This window comes from Mustela nigripes, chromosome 17, assembly GCF_022355385.1.
Source record: "Mustela nigripes isolate SB6536 chromosome 17, MUSNIG.SB6536, whole genome shotgun sequence".
Taxonomy (NCBI): Eukaryota; Metazoa; Chordata; class Mammalia; order Carnivora; family Mustelidae; genus Mustela; species Mustela nigripes.
In genome coordinates, this window is record NC_081573.1 from 11,484,387 (window position 1) to 11,506,236 (window position 21,850).

General features: G+C 42.8%; 1 protein-coding gene and 1 non-coding gene across 2 annotated transcripts; one reads left to right on the forward strand and one right to left on the reverse strand.

Moving 5' to 3' along the window:
* Positions 1 to 1,389: 1,389 nt before the first annotated feature.
* ZIM2 (zinc finger imprinted 2) lies at positions 1,390 to 16,186 on the reverse strand. Its single transcript, XM_059383435.1, is given in 6 exon segments — positions 1,390 to 2,269; positions 4,812 to 4,904; positions 7,867 to 8,011; positions 10,889 to 10,989; positions 13,224 to 13,389; positions 16,118 to 16,186. Coding segments are annotated over 6 exon segments (1,425 nt in total). The 3' UTR covers positions 1,390 to 1,418.
* Positions 16,187 to 18,986: 2,800 nt separating this feature from the next.
* LOC132006281 (U6 spliceosomal RNA) lies at positions 18,987 to 19,093 on the forward strand. Its single transcript, XR_009401047.1, has one exon. It is a non-coding gene; the product is annotated as a U6 spliceosomal RNA (small nuclear RNA).
* Positions 19,094 to 21,850: the final 2,757 nt, after the last annotated feature.

The following is a 21,850-nucleotide window of genomic DNA, read 5'->3' on the forward strand; positions in this document are numbered from 1 at the left end:
GATCATAGATCAGCCTCAAAAAGGGCTGATAAGAAAAAGCAGGACAGTGAATAACAGCAGTAAGACTCACCTTACCAGGCAAGGAATCAGGTATTGGGGATCCTGGTCCATTTGTCTCTGCATTTGGCCACCAGTCAAGGCAGCGATGGAGAGTTTTTAACAGTATAGCAATATGGTATTCAAGAGATTTCTATGCAATTCAGGCTCATACATTTAAACAGTGAAGTGTATTCTGCATAGAATTAGGATTTTAGGTGAAGTTGGCTGCGTTAATGATGCCACAGCCCAAGAAAATTCTCAAACAGGATTTTTTTTAAAGGAAGGAAAAAGGAGGCAAGAAACCCCAATCCCTCAAACCACCACAGAAAACTACCAAAAAATTCTCCTTGATTAGTAACCATTTCACAATGTACAAGAAGACTTACAAAAAAGTGTTTTGCAAAAATACACTTCCCTGAATTAGTCTCAAAAAGACATCCACCAATCTTAAATCTTGAGAGAAGTGGCTCTCATTCCTCACCCTAAGAAAGCTTTCTGAACCTCTAATACTGTAGGTGTCCTGGTCCAATTTCCTGTGAAACAGTGCTGGGCCTCCTGCAGAGGAAGGTGCTGAAGGCAGTAGAGCACTGCACCGTTTCTTCAGAGAGCAAGTGGCAGGAATAAAGAAAACCAGGGTTGAATATCAAGATGTAAAATAAATATCTCATGAAATCTCAAAATAGAACAAAACCTGTGTTCAGTTCCTACTTCATCACTTACAACCTAGGTCAGATCAACAGGCAACTTGGGAGTTTCAAGTCTGTTTGCCTGTAAAAATTGAACATGCTCACTAGATACCTCATAGCATACCTTAAAACATCAAATGAAATAATATACATGACAATGTTTTGTAAATGATGTGGTACGATGTGAATACATTACCAATTACAACAGGCTCTGCAGATGAATCAGTATCAGGACACCATTAAAATCTTTCTAGCGTGCTCTGTGTTGACACATCCCATGTGGTGAAGATACTATATGTAAACACTTCTAGAAAAACTTGAGAACAGATTGTCTATCTGGAGTCCAACTGCCAGTCACAAATGTTTTGTTGGGGTGGTCAAGATCAAAGTTTCCCATTCCATGAATACCACCAAAGAAAGGCAAAATCTATTAACATCTTTCCTATGCAACAAAAATGTTCTTTATAAGGATTTTGACTACTGACACATGTGCTGAATCTTTTTTTGCCAAAATATTGTGCTATACCCTTGCAACCATTCGTCATTTCTCTTTATCACATCATGATGAGTTTTCAAGTTACTAAGTTCTGAGGGCTGGTGGAAGGTCTTCTCACATTCACAGCACTCAGAGGGACTCTCTCCACAATGGAGCCAAAGATGAAGATGTCGAGAATGTTCTCTGACTGGAGGTTTTCAGTAATAACGGCACTCCTCAGGCTTCATTTGAGAATGAAGTTGATAATGTTGAGTGAGGTATGAAGGTCGGCTGAAACACTTCCCGCACAGCTGACACTGGTAAGGTCTCTCTTGAGCATGAATTCGATAGTGTTGAATGAGATGTGAACTCCGACTGAAGGCTTTGCCACAGTCACAACACTGGCAGGCTCTCTCTCCAACATAGTCATGTTTCCTCTGATAGCGAATTAAGTACGTCTTAATGCGGGGCAACCCAGGTGGAAGGGCTTTTGCTGCCTCGTGGGCTTTGAGATGTTGAAAAAGATGCACATCCTGGATAAAGGCTCTGCCACACTGGAAACATTCATAGTAGTCTTCCTGGCTATGAATTCTTACACGGCCACAGATATCTGCATGCTTGGTGAAGGGCTTTCCACCTTCATCGTATCCAGAGGACTTCTCGCTGGAATGAGTCCTCTGATGTCTGGTGAGGTGTGGCATGAGGTAAAAGGCTTCTCCACATCGTTTACATTCAAATGGTTTCTTCCCAGTATGGATCTGTTCATGTCTCTCACGAGCTGTCTGGGTAAGAAAAGTTCTTTCACAAAATCCACATCTGTTCTCTTGGAGGAAAGACTCATCATCCACTGGCTGGGACCTGGTGCAAACTCCAGGAGTAGCACGTTCCTGGGGATCCTTTCCTGGAGGGCCTTCTGATTGTTTAGTAAGATCTGAGCTGCTCTCAGAATCATCACTGTCGTGGCTTCTTTCTTGAGTGGGGGACTTGGGCTCACCCATTGTTACAGGACTCAAAGGTTTCTCCTGGTTGACCTGGCATGAATCTGATGGGTCATCAGGAGAAGGCTCTCCTACAGAGACACTGCAGAAGTTTCCTCCCATCTGATCCTCCATTCCTGCCCCTGAGGATGACTTTTCCATAGGCAGACTTTGCTCTGGAGTTAGATCTTTGGTTTTAGGTCTTTCCTCCCCATCTAAAAGAAATTTAAAAGTTCCTCTATTCTTTCCTCATAGAGACACATCATTATAGTAGAAACATAGAAAGGGACCAAAAATAACAGGACAGATATTATGCATATTGAGAGGGGTTTAAATGTTTTGCTAAAAGTTTGAATTTTCTTTGGAGAGTGGTACTATCAAAAGTTTGTGCTTTACAAAGGCAACTCTGGGAAAGAAACTGACAAGAGACAAGGATGAACACAATAGTTGCATCCGGGCAGATAGCCGGCTGGGTGAGTGAAGTACAGACGAAACAGCAGAGCCAGAATAGAGACTAGGAACTCATCAGGGAAGGGATAACTGGACCATTACAATGGAATAGATCTTTTAGGAAATGGTCTTTGGAGACAAGACACAAGCATGGCAGACTAAGAGACAGCTGTTCTGCCCATTCTCTGCACCGAGACTACCTCCAAGCTGTACTCCACAATCACAGCACCAGCTTCCATCAGCTTCAGCCCGCACTAGCAGGTTCCCAACTGGTTTCTCGGCTGGTCTTCCTAAAGCCCACTTTCCATCGAACAGCCAGAGGGATCTTTCTAGAACATGCTGCCCAGTGGAACGCCCCACAGTGAGGTAAATGATGTATATTTTTGCTGTCTGATACATAGCCACTGGCCACATGAGGTAATGAGCACTTGAAATGTAGCTGGTGTGACAGAATTTAAATTTATGCAATTATAATTATGTAAATTCAACTCTGTATGCCTAGTGGCTGCCACATCAGACAGCACAGTTCTAAGGAGTCAATAATACTACCTCATTCCCTGGCTCAACACCTCTAACGCCTTTTTCACATCTCACTTGTAATGAATCCGCATTCTTTAACATACTCTTACGTGAGCTGGCCTATGTCCATCTTCTCAACATTATCTCCCATCCCCCACCACTTTCTCAGACCACATCGCTTTTCTTCCTTTTTCTGGAACCCCAAGCTCATTCCAAACTTGCAGCCTTTGTATTTGTTATTCCTCCTGCCTGCAACACTCTTCCTCAAGATTTCTATGTGGTTCTTCCTCCGTCTGACTACCTATCTTAAGTGGCCTCCCATTTGTCGCTGTCTGCTTTACACTCACACTCTATTATTTGTGTATGTCTGACTTGTTCATTACTGTAGCCACAGAACCTAGAACAGGTCTGACCCACTACAAAGGCTCAATAAATATCTGTGGAATGACTGAAGGAGTCAAAGAGTCAATGTAAAGAAGGTATTAAAGACAATGCTGAGGCAAGTAGGGTCCCCTTGGCAGGTCCTTGAATTTTGCTTGGACATCTGCTTCTTTGTCTACACAGGAGAAGGCAGGGAAAACTGTACTGATTAGCACTAGACTGGCCACAGCTACGGGTTCAGGAATGGGCTATGACCCAAACTGAAAAACGAAGAGAGGTGTGTCAAGGGCTTCTAAGAAGCGCCCTCGCTCCTAAGAATACTTTTTGGACAAGCCTACTCACTTGCTCTCACCCGCTCTCTCATCCACCCCATCCTAGCCTTTGGCCTTATTGGCATAGTGAAAAAAAATGAAAGTAGGCCCTTGATAACATCACTGAGCCCCTAAATCCAGCCATCCCTGAAGCCCAGGTGAGCAACATTATAAGCTAATACAATCCGCCTATGGCTTATACAGTTTGGGTATGCTTTTATGTTAACAGGGGCTGAAGGGCAACGATAATCCTGGCTGATCTCCAAAGCAGAGGAGACGATTTCATAAAGATGGCCAATGTTATCATATTGTAGCCATAGAGTTTGGAGAATTTAAGTCTAAAATGTTCTTATCCTTGAGCCATGAGGATATTGGTAGGGACTTTTAGGGGGCTGTAAAACTGAGTGTGAGAGAAGGAGAGGGAAAGATGGAGCGAGATACAGTGAGACCCTGTGTGTGTGTGTGTTGGCAGAGGTAGGGGAATGAATCCAGATTATGGGGGTTAAAGAGGGAAGGGAAAGGGAGCCTTTGGGTGCCAACAAATCTGAAAAACTGCCATGAGGGAAAATGTAGGCAAGTGGAAAGAAAAGTGGTATCATGCCAAGGTTTCTTCTTGTCTCAGTTAAAAAGGAAAGACCAAGGCTTTCTAGCTGCAAAGGGAAAGGCAAAGATAAGTACAGAGGTTGGAACACTAGAGGAAAGGGAAACAGGCCTCCCTGGCACTAGGCAAGAGAGTCACTCCAAAGGGAAAGAGCAGATAAAAGAGGAACTAAGTACACACTAGGTGGTGAAGGCTTGTGAGCCCTGAGGTGAAAGCGCCTACCAGCACCTACCACCTCTCTCTCCCTGGCCTGAGAGGACTCTGAGGGATGCTTTCTGACCAACAGCTCCCAGCCACCATCCCAGCTGACTGGGGGTGGGGGGTTATCTTCCCACAATTCCGGTCTCCATGGGCTTCCCCCTTGTTACTCACCTTGACACAGCTCTGTATTGCTGTCTTCTTCCCTCACACGTGACTCTTCTTCTTCCAGCTGTGAGATAATGTCGGGTTTAGAGAACTGGTACCCTGTTGAAGAAGGAGACTCATAACTAAGCGGTTCTGCCTTGTACCTGCAGCAACTTCCAGCCTAGGCACCAAAGACTCAGAGATAATAAGGAAGATGCAGATTCACACAAAAGAAAAGTGAATTCTGTTTCTAATGATTTTGGCCCAAATGGAGACATTTTTTGTTGTTACAAGTTCAGACACAGGAAGGAAGGCTATTGATGTCTAGTACATAGAAGCGAGGTCGCCAAATACCCTGCAATGCCCGGGACATTCTTCCACAGCAAGAAATGATCTGGGCAAATATCAACTGTGCCAAGGCCGAAAAACTATGTTCAGGAGTAAATACTGAAAAGGGGGCTTGAGGACGGTGTGCTGGGCTCTCTACTTCAGTTTGGGGGACCTGATATCGCAGCTGTTCAGAAAGTTCTTTTCCTGGGGCACCGGGTGGCTAAGGCAGTTCAGCAGCTGCCTTCAGCTGCTGGTCATAATCCAGGGTCCTGGGATCAAGACCCACATCAGGCCCCCTGCTCAGCAGGGAGTCTGCTTCTCCCTCTCCCTCTGATCCCCCCGCTTGTGCACTCTCTCTAAAATAAATAAATCTTTTTTTAAAAAAAAAAGTTCTTTTCCTCCTGATACCTTCATTCCCTTCATCTTAAAATGCTCCTTCTCCCTCCCCCAGTCCTGTGTTTCCCAAACTTCAGTCATTTGCAGGCCACCTGCTGTGGTCTAAATGTTTGCATTTCCCCAAAATTCCTATGTTGAAGTCCTAATGCCCACTGTGGTGTTATTAGAAGGTGGGCTCTTTTGAAATGTGCTTAGGTCATGAGGATGGAGCCTTCATGGATGGGATTAATGCCCTTATTTAAAGAGGGGGTGGGGGGTGGGAGGTTGGGGGAACCCGGTGGTGGGTATTAGAGAGGGCACGGATTGCATGGCGCACTGGGTGTGGTGCCAAAACAATGAATACTGTTACGCTGAAATAAATAAATAAATTTAAAAAAAAAAAAAAAGGCTTCAGAGAGAATACCTAGCCCTTTCCACCCAATGAGGAAGGAATAGGAAGCCTAGGACCCAGAAGACAGGCTTATCTGACTGTGCTGGAACCCTGATCTTTGACTTCCAGACTCTAGAACTATGAGAAATAAATGGTTGTTGTTTAGAAACTACCCATTCTGGGATGTTAAAAAGACCAAACAAACTAAGACACTACCTCATTATTTCCTTATTTATTGTCTGTCTCACCCCATTAAAATTAGTAACATCCATGAAAACAGGAAACTTCATCAATTGTATAACACCAATGCCTGCCGTACTGACAATTTCAATGATAAATTTATTGATGACCTTCACATTCTGGCCCTATCTATGTGCCACTTGTAGTAACATTTAGCATTTAATACTCTTCTTTAGATCATTTCTTTTTAACTTGAATATACATATTTAAATGGAAGCTTTATATGAACCTTAAAAACAGAAACCAAAGTCATTTGATAAAAAAAAAAAACCCTGAAGATAATACAGCAACAGATCCAACCGAAATTAATGTTACTGAGTGCTGCCTCGTTTTGGTTGCCTGGCTAAGGCTCAGGGGCTGCAGTCTGCTCTCTCTTTACTAAAATGGAAGGCCAACAAGAGGTATTACCTAAAATAACCTTCTCTACAGTCCACTGTACTCATTCCACACTTGGGAAGACAATGTCCTGGGTGACACTATGAAATGTAAAATCATATTTTACATATGTAAAATCTCTGCTAACCCAAAACCTGCAGTGATACAAGAAGCCAAGGCCTCTCAAGAAGACAAAATGGCTTCAGGTGACTGCATGAGGACTAAAAGGGTAAAACCGACTTATTCCCTCTATTTTAAGTCACAAATGTGGTGAGAGAAGAGTTATATTGGGAAAGACACTCCTCTGGCCTTCTTTGTGAACAACAGAAGTCGCAGTTCAAATAACACACTCTTCTTTTTAATATTTATTTATTTGAGAGAGGGAGAGGGAGAGAGAGGGCACATGCAAGAGTGGAAGGGGCAGAGGAAGAAGGAGAGAGAGTATCAAACGAACTCTGCTGAGCACAGAGCCCAATGTGGGACTTGATCCCAGAACCCTGAGATCATGAGCTGAGCCAAAACCAAGAATTGGATCCTTAACCGACTGTATCACTCAGGCACCCCTCAATTTATACACTCTTGTGCCTGGTGTGAGATAAGGCATTTCCATCTCCCACATATGTCTGTGACTTCACAAGGACAAGAGCACCAGCTTACTGCCTTTGGAATGGTATTTGGTTTGACTGTGTGTTTCAGGAGACCTTGGGCTCCCCAAAAAGCCACTGAAATGAAGATCCTGGCACTGATACTAAAAACATTTAGCTTGTGGGAGTTAATATTATAACTTGCCTCTGAACGTAAAGAGAGACCGGCATTCCCTGACTCTTAAACTTTAAGTCTAGTAAAAGTTTTTGGAGCTCCTGAAATTTTCATCAATTCCTTCACACATTCAAAAAACATCACTGGGAGCCTTCTACTGTGCCAAGACCTGATGAAGCCCACCCCCAGTACAACCAATGAATTTAAGGGAGCAGATTCTGGAGCTGAAAAACTAAGGGTCCAATCTCAACCTGCCACTTTGTAGCCATGTGGCTTTAGATAACTTTCCCAGGACTCTGTTTCCTCAACTGTAAAATGGCAATAATAACAATAACAGGAAATACACTTCTCCCTCACAGGACCAGTGCAAGGATTAAAGGAATTAAGATATGTACAATGCTTAGATGAATGTCTGACACATGTAAGTACTCAATGTTAGCCCTATTATGCGTAAGAGTGAACTCGATACTAAAATATTGTCTTTGACCTGAGTTGAGATTCACCGACATGGTGAACCACTATTACTGATGTTCCTGAGGTGAGGACACAGAAGAGTAGAGAACCACTGTGCTAGCGGGCAGAAGCCAAGTTCCAGGGAGAAGGTAGCCTTACCTAAGGAGACCAGGTTCCTGTAATTCTCCAGCATCACCTCCCGGTAGAGGTTCCTCTGAGCAGCACTAAGGTAGGTTAATTCCTCTGGACTGAAGTCCACAACCACATCCTGGAAAGTCACCAACTCCTAAAATACCAGAAATACCTCCAAATGATCAAAATACAGAAATTATCTCAAGGAGGGGGAAGGAGCCTCCTGAGAAATTATCTCAAGGAAGGAGATGAGAGAGGACTGAACATAAAGCATTCATACTGACAGAAAACTTCTCTCCCCGCCCAAAGATTTTATTTAGTTGAGAGAGAGAGAGAGAGAATGAGAGAGCACAAACTGGAAAGAAGGGCTTGATCCTAGAACCCTGGGATCATCACCTGAGTAGAAGGCAGATGCTTAACCAACTAAGCCACCCAGGTTCCCCTGGCAGAAAGCTTCTAATACAGTGGTCTAATCCAGAGGATACAGGGACCTAGTAATGTACCTTTCTTTGTCTTGTAGTATGAAAGAAGGGGGAATATTTCTGAGATAGTTCTTACTGCTAATTACTACAAATTTGGATTGGAGGCAAAGATCCTCTTAAGAGATCTCTGGGTGGCTCATTTGGTTAATTGTCTGTCTTTGGCTCAGGTTGTGATTCCAGGGTCCTGGGATTGAGACATGCACTGGGCCCTTGCTCAGCAGGGAGTCTGCTTCTCCCTCTCCCTGCTGCTCCCCTTGCTTATGCACTCACTCTCTCTCCCTCTCTCTCTGACAGATAAATAAAATCTTTTTTTAAAAAAAGATCCTTTTAGGGGCACCTGGGTGGCTCAGTGGGTTAAGCCTCTGCCTTCGGCTCTGCCTCTGCTCAGCAGGGAGCCTGCACTCCTCTCTCTCTCTCTCTGCCTGCTTCTCTGCCTACTTGTGATCTCTCTCTTTGTGTCAAATAAATAAATAAAATCTTTTTTTTAAAAAGATCCTTTTAAGCCACTTTATAAAGAAATAATGAATGTACATAATTAAAATCTGAGCAGTATACCTCAGTCTTGGGAATCAAGAGTTAGGTTTTAAGTCCTACTCTGGTTCTTACAATCTTTGTGAATGTGGGTAGGTTAAGTCTCAGTGACTCATCTGTAAAACCCAAAAAGTTCATAAAGAGATTTTCAATCTTATAAATAAACAGAGAAATGCAAATCAAAATGACAAAGTACCATTTATACTCATTCAACTGACAAAAAGTAGTAAGTCTGGCAATACCAAACGTTGTCTAGAATGTGGACCATGAGACCTCTTATTAGATACTAGGGGAAATGTAAATTGATAAACCACTTTGGACCCAGAAATTATATTTGTCATGTGTACTTGGGGATATATGTGTATATATATATATATATATCTTGGCCATCGAGAGACAGAAAAAAAGCACACACAAATGCGTGAGGCAGGGGGAGGGACAGAGAGACAGGGTGAGAAAGAGAATCTTGTGGAGGCTGACACAGGCCTTGATCTCATGACTCCCAAGATCATGACCTGAACTAAAATCAAGAGTTACAATTAACCAACTATGCCACCCAGGGGCCCCCTGACATTTATATTCTTAACAGCGCTGTTTCTAACACCCAAAACCTATAAACAATCCAAATGTCTGTTTAGAGTAGAAGAGATAAACATATTACAGTACGGTGACAAAATGGAATATTCCAGCAATACAAACCAATTAGCCACAGTTAAAACAATTGATAACCTAAGGTTGAATCAATCAACTAATTAATTAATTAAAAACTTATTTATTTATCTGAGAGACAGAGTGTGCACAGGCACGTACGTGCACATGCGCCTGGTGGGGGAGGGGCAGAGAGAAACCTAAGCGGACTCTACACTGAGTGTGGAGCCCAACACAGGACTCAGTCCCACAAACCCCACATCACGACCCGAGCTGAAACCAAGAGCCAGACATTCAACCGACTAGGCCACCCAGGTATCCCTAAGGTTGAATTTAAAAAGTAGATGTTAGAAGACTACAAAAGAATATGATACACATTTTATTAATATACATCTTTTTTGTTTTCAGGGAAACATTATGCATCTATGAGCAATGTTTTTCAGGAAAACATTATGCATCTATGAACAACTGATTTAAACTAGAAGTCGTACACTAGCTGCCAAGTGTACAGAGGAGGTCATGTGGCTCTTATTATGAGTTTTTTTATTATTTAAAATTCACATTAACTGCCAACACCAAGAAAATTTATAGATTTAATATTATTAACTGGAGTTTTAAAATCAGAAATCGGGCTCCATGCTCAGCATGGAGTCTGCTCAAGAATCTCTCTCTCTCTCTCTCTGCCCTTCCCCCACCAAAGTAAATAAATAAATCTTTAAAGAAATGACTTAACAAGAACATTCAGGAAAACATTTGTGAAAAAAATAAAACCGCAGAGTAGTATCATGTCCCTGTAAGAGCTGCCATTTATTTTACATGTAAAAAGGAGCATAACAGTGCAAACCACATAAAAGTTGTTCTGAATGAGTCAACACGGCATAAAATGGAATACTAAAAAAAAATTTAATTCAAGAGATAGAAAAAGCAGGAAAATGTTAAATGGATAGTATATGGGATGGTGATAAGTCCAACAGAGAAAAATAAAGCAGAGTAAGGGGATATAAGGAGTCAGAAAAAATTTTTTTTAAGATTTTATTTATTTGAGAGAGACAGTGCACTCATAACCAGGGGAGAAGCAGAGAGAAAAGGACAAGCAGACTTTGCACTGAACATGGAGCCTGAGATGGGGCTCAATCCCATGACCCTGAGATCACGACCTGAGTCGAAACTAAGAGTCAGTAGGTAGCTCAACCGACTAAGCCACCCAGGCACCCTGAGTCAGAAAAAAAAATTTAAATAGGATAACCAGGGAAAGGCTAAGTTAGGTGATATTTATATAAAGATTTAAAGGAAATGAGAATGTGATTTAATTCTATAGGGAAGGTCTAGAAATCAGGAAGGTGAGATCCCCATATTGGAGAACCACATCAGAAGAAAGTTTCACTCACCTGGGATCCAGCAGATGAGAGACTGTCAGACATCTCCGTGTCCTTTTGGTGTTCTTTGGTGTTCCTCTCTTCTGCGAGGACAAAGTCCTGAGGAGAGAAACCTAGAAGAGAGAAGGAATGACCATGGAACTGATTCCAGTCTGGCAGCACCCACAGACACAGAGAGTGGCTTGCCACCTCGTACCACACTTCCTGCCATGGAAGACAGCAGCAGTCCTGGACTTCCTGTAAGAGAAAAACCACAGACATCTTTTCTCCCGTCAGTACAGCAAGTTCCAAAGAAGAGCTCTGGGCATTTCCCAATTTTAAACCTTTCAATGACTCCCCACTGCCTTCCAAAAAAGGGGGAAATTCCTTCTCTTTCAGTGGTTTCCAGCCTCACTGTCCACTCATAACCACTAGGAAGCTTAAGTTTCTCAACTATAAAATGGAAAGAATACCAAACTTCTAAGGGATCTTGTAAGGATTAAACATTACATATATAAAGTGCACAAGCATTTTAAAAAGTGTCAACTCTTAGAAGTTTTCCTACATCTTTTTCATTCACTGGTCTAGAAGACGGCCACCATATTCCCTACAGAAACCGGAACCTTGAAGGCCCCCCACCTGTAGTCTTTTCCCAAGTACACCCTTTATTCATCTATTGTTTCTTTCTCATATTCTAGGGAGCTCTCTTTCCTTTCCCCCGAATTCCAGCTCCATCAATAGCTCTGGGCCTTTGACCGAGTTTTTAACCTATGGGACAACACAACACCCTCCATGCCCACCTGAGACAGTTTAACACCGTGATTAACATACAGATGCTGGAGCCCCTGCCCAGTTCTGAATCCTGATGAATTGTTACTCAGCCTCTGTGTCATCTATAAAATAAGGGTAACAACTATTTCAAGAGCTATTAAGAGAACTAAATAAATTGGTAAATACAAAACACCTAGAATATAGCACACTGAAAGTATTCAACATGCAGTTAAGCATCTGCCTTCAGCTCAGGTCACGATCCCAGAGTCCTGGGACTGAGTCCTGCTTCGGACTCCTCGCTCAGTGGGGAGCCTGCTTCTCCCTCTCCCTCTGCCTGCTGTTCCCCCTGCTTGTCCTATCAAATTAATAAACAAAATATTTTTTAAAAGTATTCAACATGTTCACTACTATCATCTTCAAATTCCTTTTAAGAAGTGCAGGTACACATATTTGGATTAATCATAATCCTTGATTCATGGTATTAGTACTTAACCATGCATGACCCTGTTTACTTTAAATTTACTCATTTACAGGTTTAAGTATAATTAATGCCTATGAATTCGCTACCCAACCCCCAATCTAGAACATTCCCAATAACTTGTATCTACCTATGTGCTTTTTCTTGTCCACCCTCAGTCCAGAGGCAACAGTGGTTTTATATTCATATTTTTGTTCCCTTGTCTGTCTCTCTATATAAAATACCCCTAAACAATGTTTTGTTTTTAGTATCACTTTTATTCAAAGGACTATGAGGAGTAAATGACTTTCTTCTTTCATTATTAAAATACCCTTAGTTCTAACCTAATAACTTGAGTCTCCAAGAAACCAAATTTTGGTAAAGGTTAAACTTCCAGGCCTCTTATCTCCCACACTTTATACCCTCGTTTTTATGGCTGTGTGTGTTGTTTTGTTTTGTGTTGATACTAAAGTTTAGGTGAGATAAGAAATGGAGCAGGGAGGAACAAAGCTGGAGAGAAAGGATACTTTCAGATAAATAGTAAATATTACAAGCAAAAGCCAAACACAAAATCTCTTCCATCTCATATGAGGCAGATTAGACTGGATTATAAAATTCATTCTTGAAGCACCTAGGTGGCTCAGTTGTTAAGCACCTGCCTTTGGCTCGGGTCATGATCCCAGGGTCCTGGGATTGAGCCCTACATCAGGTTCTTTGCAGGAAGCCTGCTTTCCCTCTCACACTCGCCCTGCTTATGTTCCTGTTCTCACTGTCTCTCTCTGTCAAATACATTAAATCTTTAAAAAAAAAAATTATTCTTAGGGCGTCTGGGTGGCCCAGTGGGTTAAAGCCTCTGCCTTCTGCTCATGTCATGATCCCAGGATCCTGGGATCGAGCCCTGAGTTGGGCTCTCTGCTCAGCAGGGAGCCTGCTTCCTACTCTCTCTCTGCCTGCCTCTCTGCCTACTTGTGATCTCTGCCTGTCAAATAAATTAAATAAAATCTTTAAAAAAAAATTTTTAATTCATTCTTTCATTTATCCACTTGAAAATTTTTTTATTCATCTCCTATAGCATGCCAGGCATACAGAAGATGTTCAATAAATAAACAGAAATTGCTAGTTGCTTCCTTTCTTTCTCACCTTTCTCCCCACATGCTTGGATCAAACTGGCCACCAGGCTTCCTGCCTCCTTGCTGTTCTTGGGCTTTTTGGACCTCACCCAGCTCTGGACCTCCTCTGGTAGCGTGTTCAGAAACTGCTCCAGCACCAGCTGCTCCATGATCTGCTCCTTGGTGTGGGTCTCTGGCTGCAGCCATTGCCGGCAGAGCTCCTGGATTTGGCTCACAGCTTGGTGAGGCCCCGTCACTGAAAGATATTGAAAATCCCTAAACTTCTGATGAGAAACTTTCAGAACCCCTGGATTTCTTATGGGGATGGTTTCTGGATTCTCTTCTTGATCATGTAGACGGAAGAGCTGAGTATTCTTCAAGATATCCAAAACGTCTGTCATGTGCAGCATCTTTACAGCTTCAGGACAAAGGTACTCGAAAAGGCAGGCTGCTCCAGAACACACTTTGTGGAAGATGATGGGCAGAGCTGTATCATATGAAAAGAAGATACGGAAACCCAGGACCTGCAGAAATTATGTAGAGAGACTTATAAACAGCCTGCACAGTTAGACCTGGACAATGGGGTGGAGGTGATTTGGAGCAAAAGGAATTACTTCATTTCACATAGCTGCCTAAATACAGACTCATAGAAATTTGCACATCTCCAGATAAGATGCTACTTCAGCCCCATCCCAAATCTGGAAAATGCACAGGCACAGGCTTGAAGTATTTCAGAAATGGCATTGTAGGGGAAAGAGACTTGAACTCCAAACACAATGAACTGAATTAATTTGATGAACCACAGAAGAATTTCACCTCAAAAAACAAATGAGTTAAAATGATTTTATATTACACAGAATAAAGAGTCTTTTGTAACACATACATCCTACAAAGTACTGCATTCATATGCAAAATATTTAAAGAACTCATACAAATCAGTAAGGAAAAGGGAGATAAAATAAGAGCAAAAAAGTTGGGGCGCCTGGGTGGCTCAGTCATTAGGCGTCTGCCTTTGGCTCAGGTCGTGGTCCTGGGGTCCTGGGATCAAGCCCCTCATTGGGTTCCCTGCTCCGCGGGAGGCCAGCTTCTCCCTCTCCCACTCCCCCTGCTTGTGTTCCCTCTCTTGCTGTCTCTCTCTGTCTAATAAATAAATAAAAATCTTAAAAAAAAAAGGCGCAATAAAGTTAAAAGATTTGAACAGGTATTGCACAAAACAGAGCTAAATGGCCAATAGACATGAAATGGGGCTCAACTGCATTAGTTATCAGAGAAATAGGAATTAAAACAATAATGAACTATCACTACACATCCTCCAGAACATTCTAATTGAAAAGAATCAGACAATAGTAAGTGTTTGAGAGGAGAAAGAACCATGGTAGAATAGTACATTCATACAAGGCTTCCACTAATTTCCTCTTCCAGCCTCAATATAGATCACACAGCCACCCTGCAAGTCAGTAGGGCCAGCTTCATGGGCATGCAGCCGGGGCAGTCATACCAGGCTCCATGCTCAGAAGGGCCTCAAGCTTAATCTAAAGCTCTGCTTGCTATCTTGAGATTTTTCATATTTTAAAGAAGGACCGCATATTTCATTTTGCATTAGGCCCAGCAAATTATGTAACCAGTCTGCCCAGCAAGAATATTATCTTTCCTCAAAACCTGTTGCCAATTAAACCGATGAAAAAGATATTTTTATTCTTTAACTTTGCATTTCCTTAAATTAACAATAAAGCTTACTGTATTTCTTCAGACGCACTGGCCCTTTATAAATTACACCTATCCTTGCCTTCTTTCCAGTAGGGTGTTTCTGCCGCTGATTGGTAAAGACTGTATATAAAGGAAGGATATTCCTTGTCCTACTTGATTTAAAAAAAAATTCTAGCCATGCCACACCTAGTCTTTGGTCTTCAGAGAATTTTAATATTTGAACGTGCAATGTATCACTATCCATTCAGAAATAAGTTAAATATGCAATCACATTTTATTACTGCTTTACCTAAACACTTCACTTCGTCCTGGGTCGGGGGATTTACGGTGGAAGGAGGAAGTAGGGACTGAAGGGGACAGGTGGAAGAGTGGTGGCGAGGCAAGAGAAACGGAGCAGAACAAGGTAAGGCACAGAGCTGGGCCGAGCTGGAGGGGGAATGGGGCAAGATGAAGAAGAGCAGACAGGAGGGGCTGGGCTGGGCAATGGGGGACGTGACCTGGGCAGGGAAGAGACACTGACAGCGCAGGCGGACCTGGGGACGTCGGGAGCTCAAGAGCGGAGAGCCAGGAGCAGTCCAGAGCGACAGAGGCCCAGGGGCCGGGCTGGGGAGAAGAAAGTCGGTGCAGGGGCCTTGGTGGGTGTGGCCCAGGGCCGGGAGGGGCGGGGCTGAAGCTCAAGGCCGGACTCCGGATAACGGTGAAGTAAGAGACGAGGGTCTTGGGGGGCCGAAGCCTAGGGTCGGCAGGGGTGGGGCTTAGGCTGGAGACGGGGTCTGGGGCGGGGCCTGGCTTGGCGGCGGGGCCGAGGCCGGTGGTCCAGGGAGGACGTTGGCCTGAAGGCTGGGAGGACAGCCAACCGAGGAGGCCAAGAAACTGAGGCGCAGACAGGAGCGCCGAGGGCGGGGGAGGCCACTCCTGCACTGGTGTTCCTCAGCTTCCGGGTCTCCACAGACCCCACGTCCGACGTGGGCCCCTTCCCTACAAGGGTCACTATGTCCCGTAGTCTCTTCGCGCGGAGGCACCTCCCAACCCCCACCCAGCCTCGACCGCGCCGGCATAGCCCCTGAAGGACGCCCACGCCGCCTCCCTGGGCTCCTCACGCCCTCAGGCGTGCCTGCCCCTCGCCCTCGCGTCTCCTCCGACCACGTTCGGCCCTGGAATGCCCGCGCCCCCCCCCCACGTGCTCGCCCCCACATCCGCGCGCGCGCCTGCGCTCACCTCGCCCACCGGGCGCCTCGCCTGACTGAACGGCTCGTGCTGGGACTTCACGCCCAAGCCGCGGCGCATGCGTCCTGCTGCGCCTCTGCGCGTGCGCTCTGCCGGGCTGTGGGAGCGGGCGTGTCAAAATCCCGGCCGCTGGTCGCTGGACGGCCGTGGCTGGACAGGGAAGAGCAAAGAGGGAAGAAGGCCCTGGCGCCGGCGTGGCCTTCCTCCCTGAGATGCTCTTATTCGCTGTTGGAAGAGTTAATACACGGTTTACATATTGTTAAGTAAATAGTGTGCGTTGAAAAGTCTTCCTCCCGCAGTGTGGGCACCACCACCAATTTTTTATGTCCATGAACTACACGGTAACCACAGCAATTAGTTTGTGTCCTTCCACGGGTTCTTCATGTGTGTATCTGCATATATCCATAAGTAGTATACACACACGTGTGCAGAGTGTACACACATGATATATTTTATACACCTATGTTCTCACACCTGTTTACATACCTCCAGAATAAATGAATCGTTTAAGACATAAAATTAATATTTTTATAAATACATATTAAATATAATATAAACATGAAATATGTGTAATCGAAATATATAATTCTGTAATTATGCATTGTTATAATACATAAGTTCACTATTGGACATAATTATATATTTGTATAAATGTAAGATGTAAGTTTAGGCCTGTGTGAATATTTGTATTCACATGTCCTCCCATTTTTAGACAAAAGGTGGCACACTTTACACACTGTTCCATGTTCTGGTTTCTTTTTACTTACTTGCATACCTTGGAGAGCTTTCCATAACACTATATAGGGAGAGTTTCCTCAGTTTTTGAACAGCTGTTTGGATGATCTTCTATGGCGCTGACCTCACTTATTTAATCAGTTCCTGACTGCAGGGGGCTGAATTGTGTCCAGTCCTTTTTCACTGAGCGCATACCCTTGACCATCAACAATTGTGCTGGCATGTAAATCTATAGGTGAGATAAATCCCCTGACAAAGAATTGCTGAAGAAAAACACATATTGTAAGGGCCTATTTAGCTAGTGACTCCATCTTGGTTAAAAGCCATTTTGTTGTTTGTGCAGTAAAACTTAAACTGATCCTGTCTCCCCTCCCCCCCCATCCCTCCAGAGAAACTTACTTAGAAGCAAGTCTGGGAAACCAGTAAAATATGGTCAGCCAGTTCCTGATGACAGAGCCCAGAATACAAGGATGAGTCAGGCCAGGTGGAGACATCCAATCAGTAAAAGTACACATACTGTCTCCCTAACCACCAAAAAATGTAAACTCCGCCCTTTGGGCGCCAAACTTGAGGGCCAATTCTGACCAGAGTAATAGGTTAGTTCAAACAGCTACTATAAGGTAAACTGTAATTCAATTGGCCACCTGCATGTGACCTAACATGACTATACAATGTTATAATCTCATTGGCCACCTATGTGTGGCCAGGATTTTGCTCTATAAAAGTTAGTCTGTGAGGCTGGGAGGGGTCACTGTCTTCGGAGGCGGCCCTGACCAGTCCGTTGATTCTTGAGTCTGTAAACTGGGGTTGGTCGCTCTCTTCAGAGATGGCCCTGGCTCATCAGTCTAACTTCTAATACTGATCATAAAATAAAGCTTTAAATAACTTTCACTTTGTCTCAGTCTCGTTTCATTTAATAACGGACCTAAGAGAAGAGAAGAGAGAGAATGGAGAGAGAGAGAGAATCCCAACCAGGGTCCATGCCCAACATGTAGGGCTTGCTCTCACAACCCCAAGATCATGACCTGAGCCAAAATCAAGAGTTGGATGCTTAATCAACTGAGCCACCCAGGTGCAGTAAGGCTTTATTTTTACATAATCTCTACACCCAACATGGGGTTCCAACTTACAATTCTGAGAACAAGAGTTGTGTGCCCCACTGACTGTGCCAGCCAGGTGCCCCTTGCACTTGTCTTTTTTTTTTTCCAATTTTATTGTATCTGGAAAAAATCCTAGGAAATCTACAAAATACTTTGAGGGGCACCTGGGTGGCTCAGTAGGTTAAGCTTCTACTTTCGGCTCAGGTCGTGATCTTGGGATCCTGGGATTGAGCCCTGCATTGGGCTCTCTGCTCAGTAGAGAGCCTGCTTCCCCCTGCCTCTCTGCCTACTTGTGATCTCTCTGTCAAATAAATAAATAAAATCTTAAAAAAAAAAAAAAGGAAACCAAAATACTTTGATAAATAATTGAGCTTTTAACTTTCTTTTTCTTTAATTTAATTTTATTTTTTCAGTGTCATTTTGATAGAGATTTCTAAGTTGCCTTTCATTAGCACTACTGCATCTTAGACCCCCTCCACCCTACGTGAGCATGTCTATTCAGGGCTCTGCTCAGGTGAGAGAGGGAAGCTCTGGCTGAACCAAGGCTGAGACAGAGCCCTGCCTTGCCCAGGAAGGCCAGAATGTCATGACCAGGCTGCATTTCCACAGGCCTAGAGGAACCAAGGAACTGATGGGTCTAGTGATTATTTTAAATACCTCATTGACTTTGTGGATATCAGGAAACTGACACTAAAGTTTATATGAGAGGCAAAAGATCCAGAATGACCAATAAAATATTGAAAGAGAAAAACAAGGGTGCCTGGATGGCTCAGTGGGTTCAGCATGGCTCAGTGGGTTCAGCATCTGCCTTCAGCTCAGGTCATGATCTTAGATCCTGGGATCAAGCCCCGCATTGGGATCTCTGCTCAGCGGGGAGCTTGTTTCTCCCCCTCCCCATTCTCCATTTCATGCTCTCTCTTTCTCTCTCATAAATAAATAAATAATCTTAAAAATGAAAAAAAGAAGAACAGAGTCAGAGGATTTCAGGACTTAACACTAGCTGACTTTCAAAACTTAACAGGTGGGTGCTCACTTTGGCAGCACGTATACTAAAATTGGAATGATACAGAGAAGATCAGCATAGCCCCTGTGCAAGAATGAAATGCAAATTCATGAAATGGTACATATTTTTCAGAGGACCTCCTTCAAAAATCAATAAAAATAGGTCAATATTTTGTGAATTATATGTCAATATGACATATAATAGTGAAAATCTCAAACGTTAGAGACAAAGAGAAAATCCTGAAAGCAGCTCAGGGATAAGAGGTCTGTATCCTACAGTGGTAGAAACATTAGATTGGCAGAAGACCTATCCACAGAGATCTGGTAGGCCAGAAAGGATAGGCACCATATATTTAGGGTGCTAAATGAGAAAAATATACAGCCAAGAATACTTATCCAGCTAGGATATCATTCAAAATGAAGGCGAGATGAAAAGTTTCCAGGACAAACAGAACATACAAGAATTTGTGATAACCAAACCAGCCCAAAAAGAAATATTAAAAGGGACCCTTTAAGCAAAAAGAGAGCCCCAAAGTAATATAGACCATAAAGGAACAGAGACAATATACAGAAACAGTGACTTTACAGGTAATACAATGGCAATGAATTAATATTGTTCAATAGTTACTAGGAATGTAAATGGGCCAATGCTCCAATCAAAAGACACAGGGTATCAGACTGGAAAAAAAAACAACAAAAAAACAAGACCCATCAGCATGCTGTCTGCAAGAGACTCGTTTTAGACCCAAAGACCCCTCCATATTGAAAGGGAGGGGGTGAAAAACAATTTACCATGCTAATGGACATCAAAAGAAAGCTGGGGTGGCAATCCTTATATCAGACAAATTAGATTTTATTTATTTATTTATTTTTAAAGATTTTTATTTATTTATCAGAGAGAGAGAGGGGGAGAGAGCGAGCACAGGCAGACAGAATGGCAGGCAGAGGCAGAGGGAGAAGCAGGCTCCCCGCCGAGCAAGGAGCCTGATGTGGGACTCGATCCCAGGACGCTGGGATCATGACCTGAGCTGAAGGCAGCTGCTTAACCAACTGAGCCACCCAGGCATCCCGACAAATTAGATTTTAAACCAGAAACTGTAATAAGAGATGAGGAAGAGCACTATATCATAATTTAAGGTCTATTCAACAAGAAGACCTAACAACTGTGAATATTTATACCCCTAACATGGGAGCAGCCAATTACGTAAGATGACAAAAGATAACAAAATTAAAGAAACGCATTGATAATAATAATAGTAGGGGACTTTAACATCCCACTCACTGCAATTGACAGATCACCTAAGCAGAAGATCAACAAGGAAACAAGGGCTTTGAATTATGCAATGGACCAGATGGATTTTATATTATATACTCAGAACATTCCATCCCAAAGCAACAGAATACATATTCTTCAGTACTACATAGAATATTCTCCAGAATAGATTACATCCTGGGTCACAAATAGTCTCCACTAGTACTAAAAGACTGGTATCATTCCCTGCATATTTTCAGACCACAGTGCTTTGAAATTGGAACTCAATCACAAGAGAAAAGTTGGAAAGAACCCAAATACATGGACGGTAAAGAGCACCCTACTAAAGAATGAATGGATCTATCAGGAAATTAAAGAAAAAAAATAATCATGGAAACAAATGAAAATGAAAACACAACTGTTTAAAATCTTTGGAATGAAGGAAACGTGGTCCTAAGAGGGAAGTATATAGCAGCACAAGCCTTTCTCAAGAAACAAGAAAGGTCTCCAGTACACAACCTAACCTTACATCTAAAAGAGTTGGAAAAAGAAGAGCAAATACAGCCCACACCCAGCAGGAGAAGAGAAATGATAAAGATTAGAGCAGAAATCAATGAAACAGAAACCAAAAGAACAGTAGAACAGATCAATGGAACATGGAGCAGCTGGTTCTTTGAAAAAAATTAATAAGCCTGTTAAACACCTGGCCAGACTTAGCAAAAAAGGAAAGGACCCAAATAAATAAAATCGTGAATGAAAGAGGAAAGATCACAACCAACACCAAAGAAATACAAACAATTATAAGAATATATTATGAGCAACTATACGCCAGCAAATTAGGCAATCTGGAAGAAATGGATGCATTCCTAGAGAAGTATAAATTACGAAAACTGAAACAAGAAGAAATTGAAAACATGAGCAAACCCAAAACCAGCGAGGAAATTGAAGCAATCATCAAAAATCTCCCAACAAGTAAGAGCCCAGGGCTGGGTGGCTTCCCAGGAGAATTCTACTAAACATTTAAAGAAGAATTAATACCCATTCTTCTGAAGCTGTTTAAAAAAAAAATCAAAATGGAAGGAAACTTCCAAACTCTATTAGGTCAGCATTACCTTGATCCCAAGACTAGACAAAGAATCCACCAAAAAGAATTACAGACCAATATCCCTGATAAACACAGATGCCAAAATTCTCACCAAAATGCTAGCCAATAGGATCCAACAGTACACTGAAAGAATTATTCACCAGGACCAAATGGGATTTATTTCTAGGATGCAAGAGTGATTCAACATCCACAAATCAATCAAAGTGATACACTACATAAATAAAAGAAAGAACAAGAACCATATGATCCTCTCAACAGCTGCAGAAAAAGCACTTGACAAAGTACAGCATCCTTTCTTGATTAAAACTCCTCACAGTGTACGGATAGAGGGAACATAATTCAATATCATCAAAGTCATCTATGAAAAGCCCACAACAAATATCATTCTCAATGGGATAAAACTGAGAGCTTTTTCCCTGAAGTCAGGAACATGACAAGGATGTCCACTATCACCACTGCTGTTCAACATAGTACTAGAAGTCCTAGCCTCAGCAATCAGACAACAAAAAGAAATAAAAGGCATCCAAATC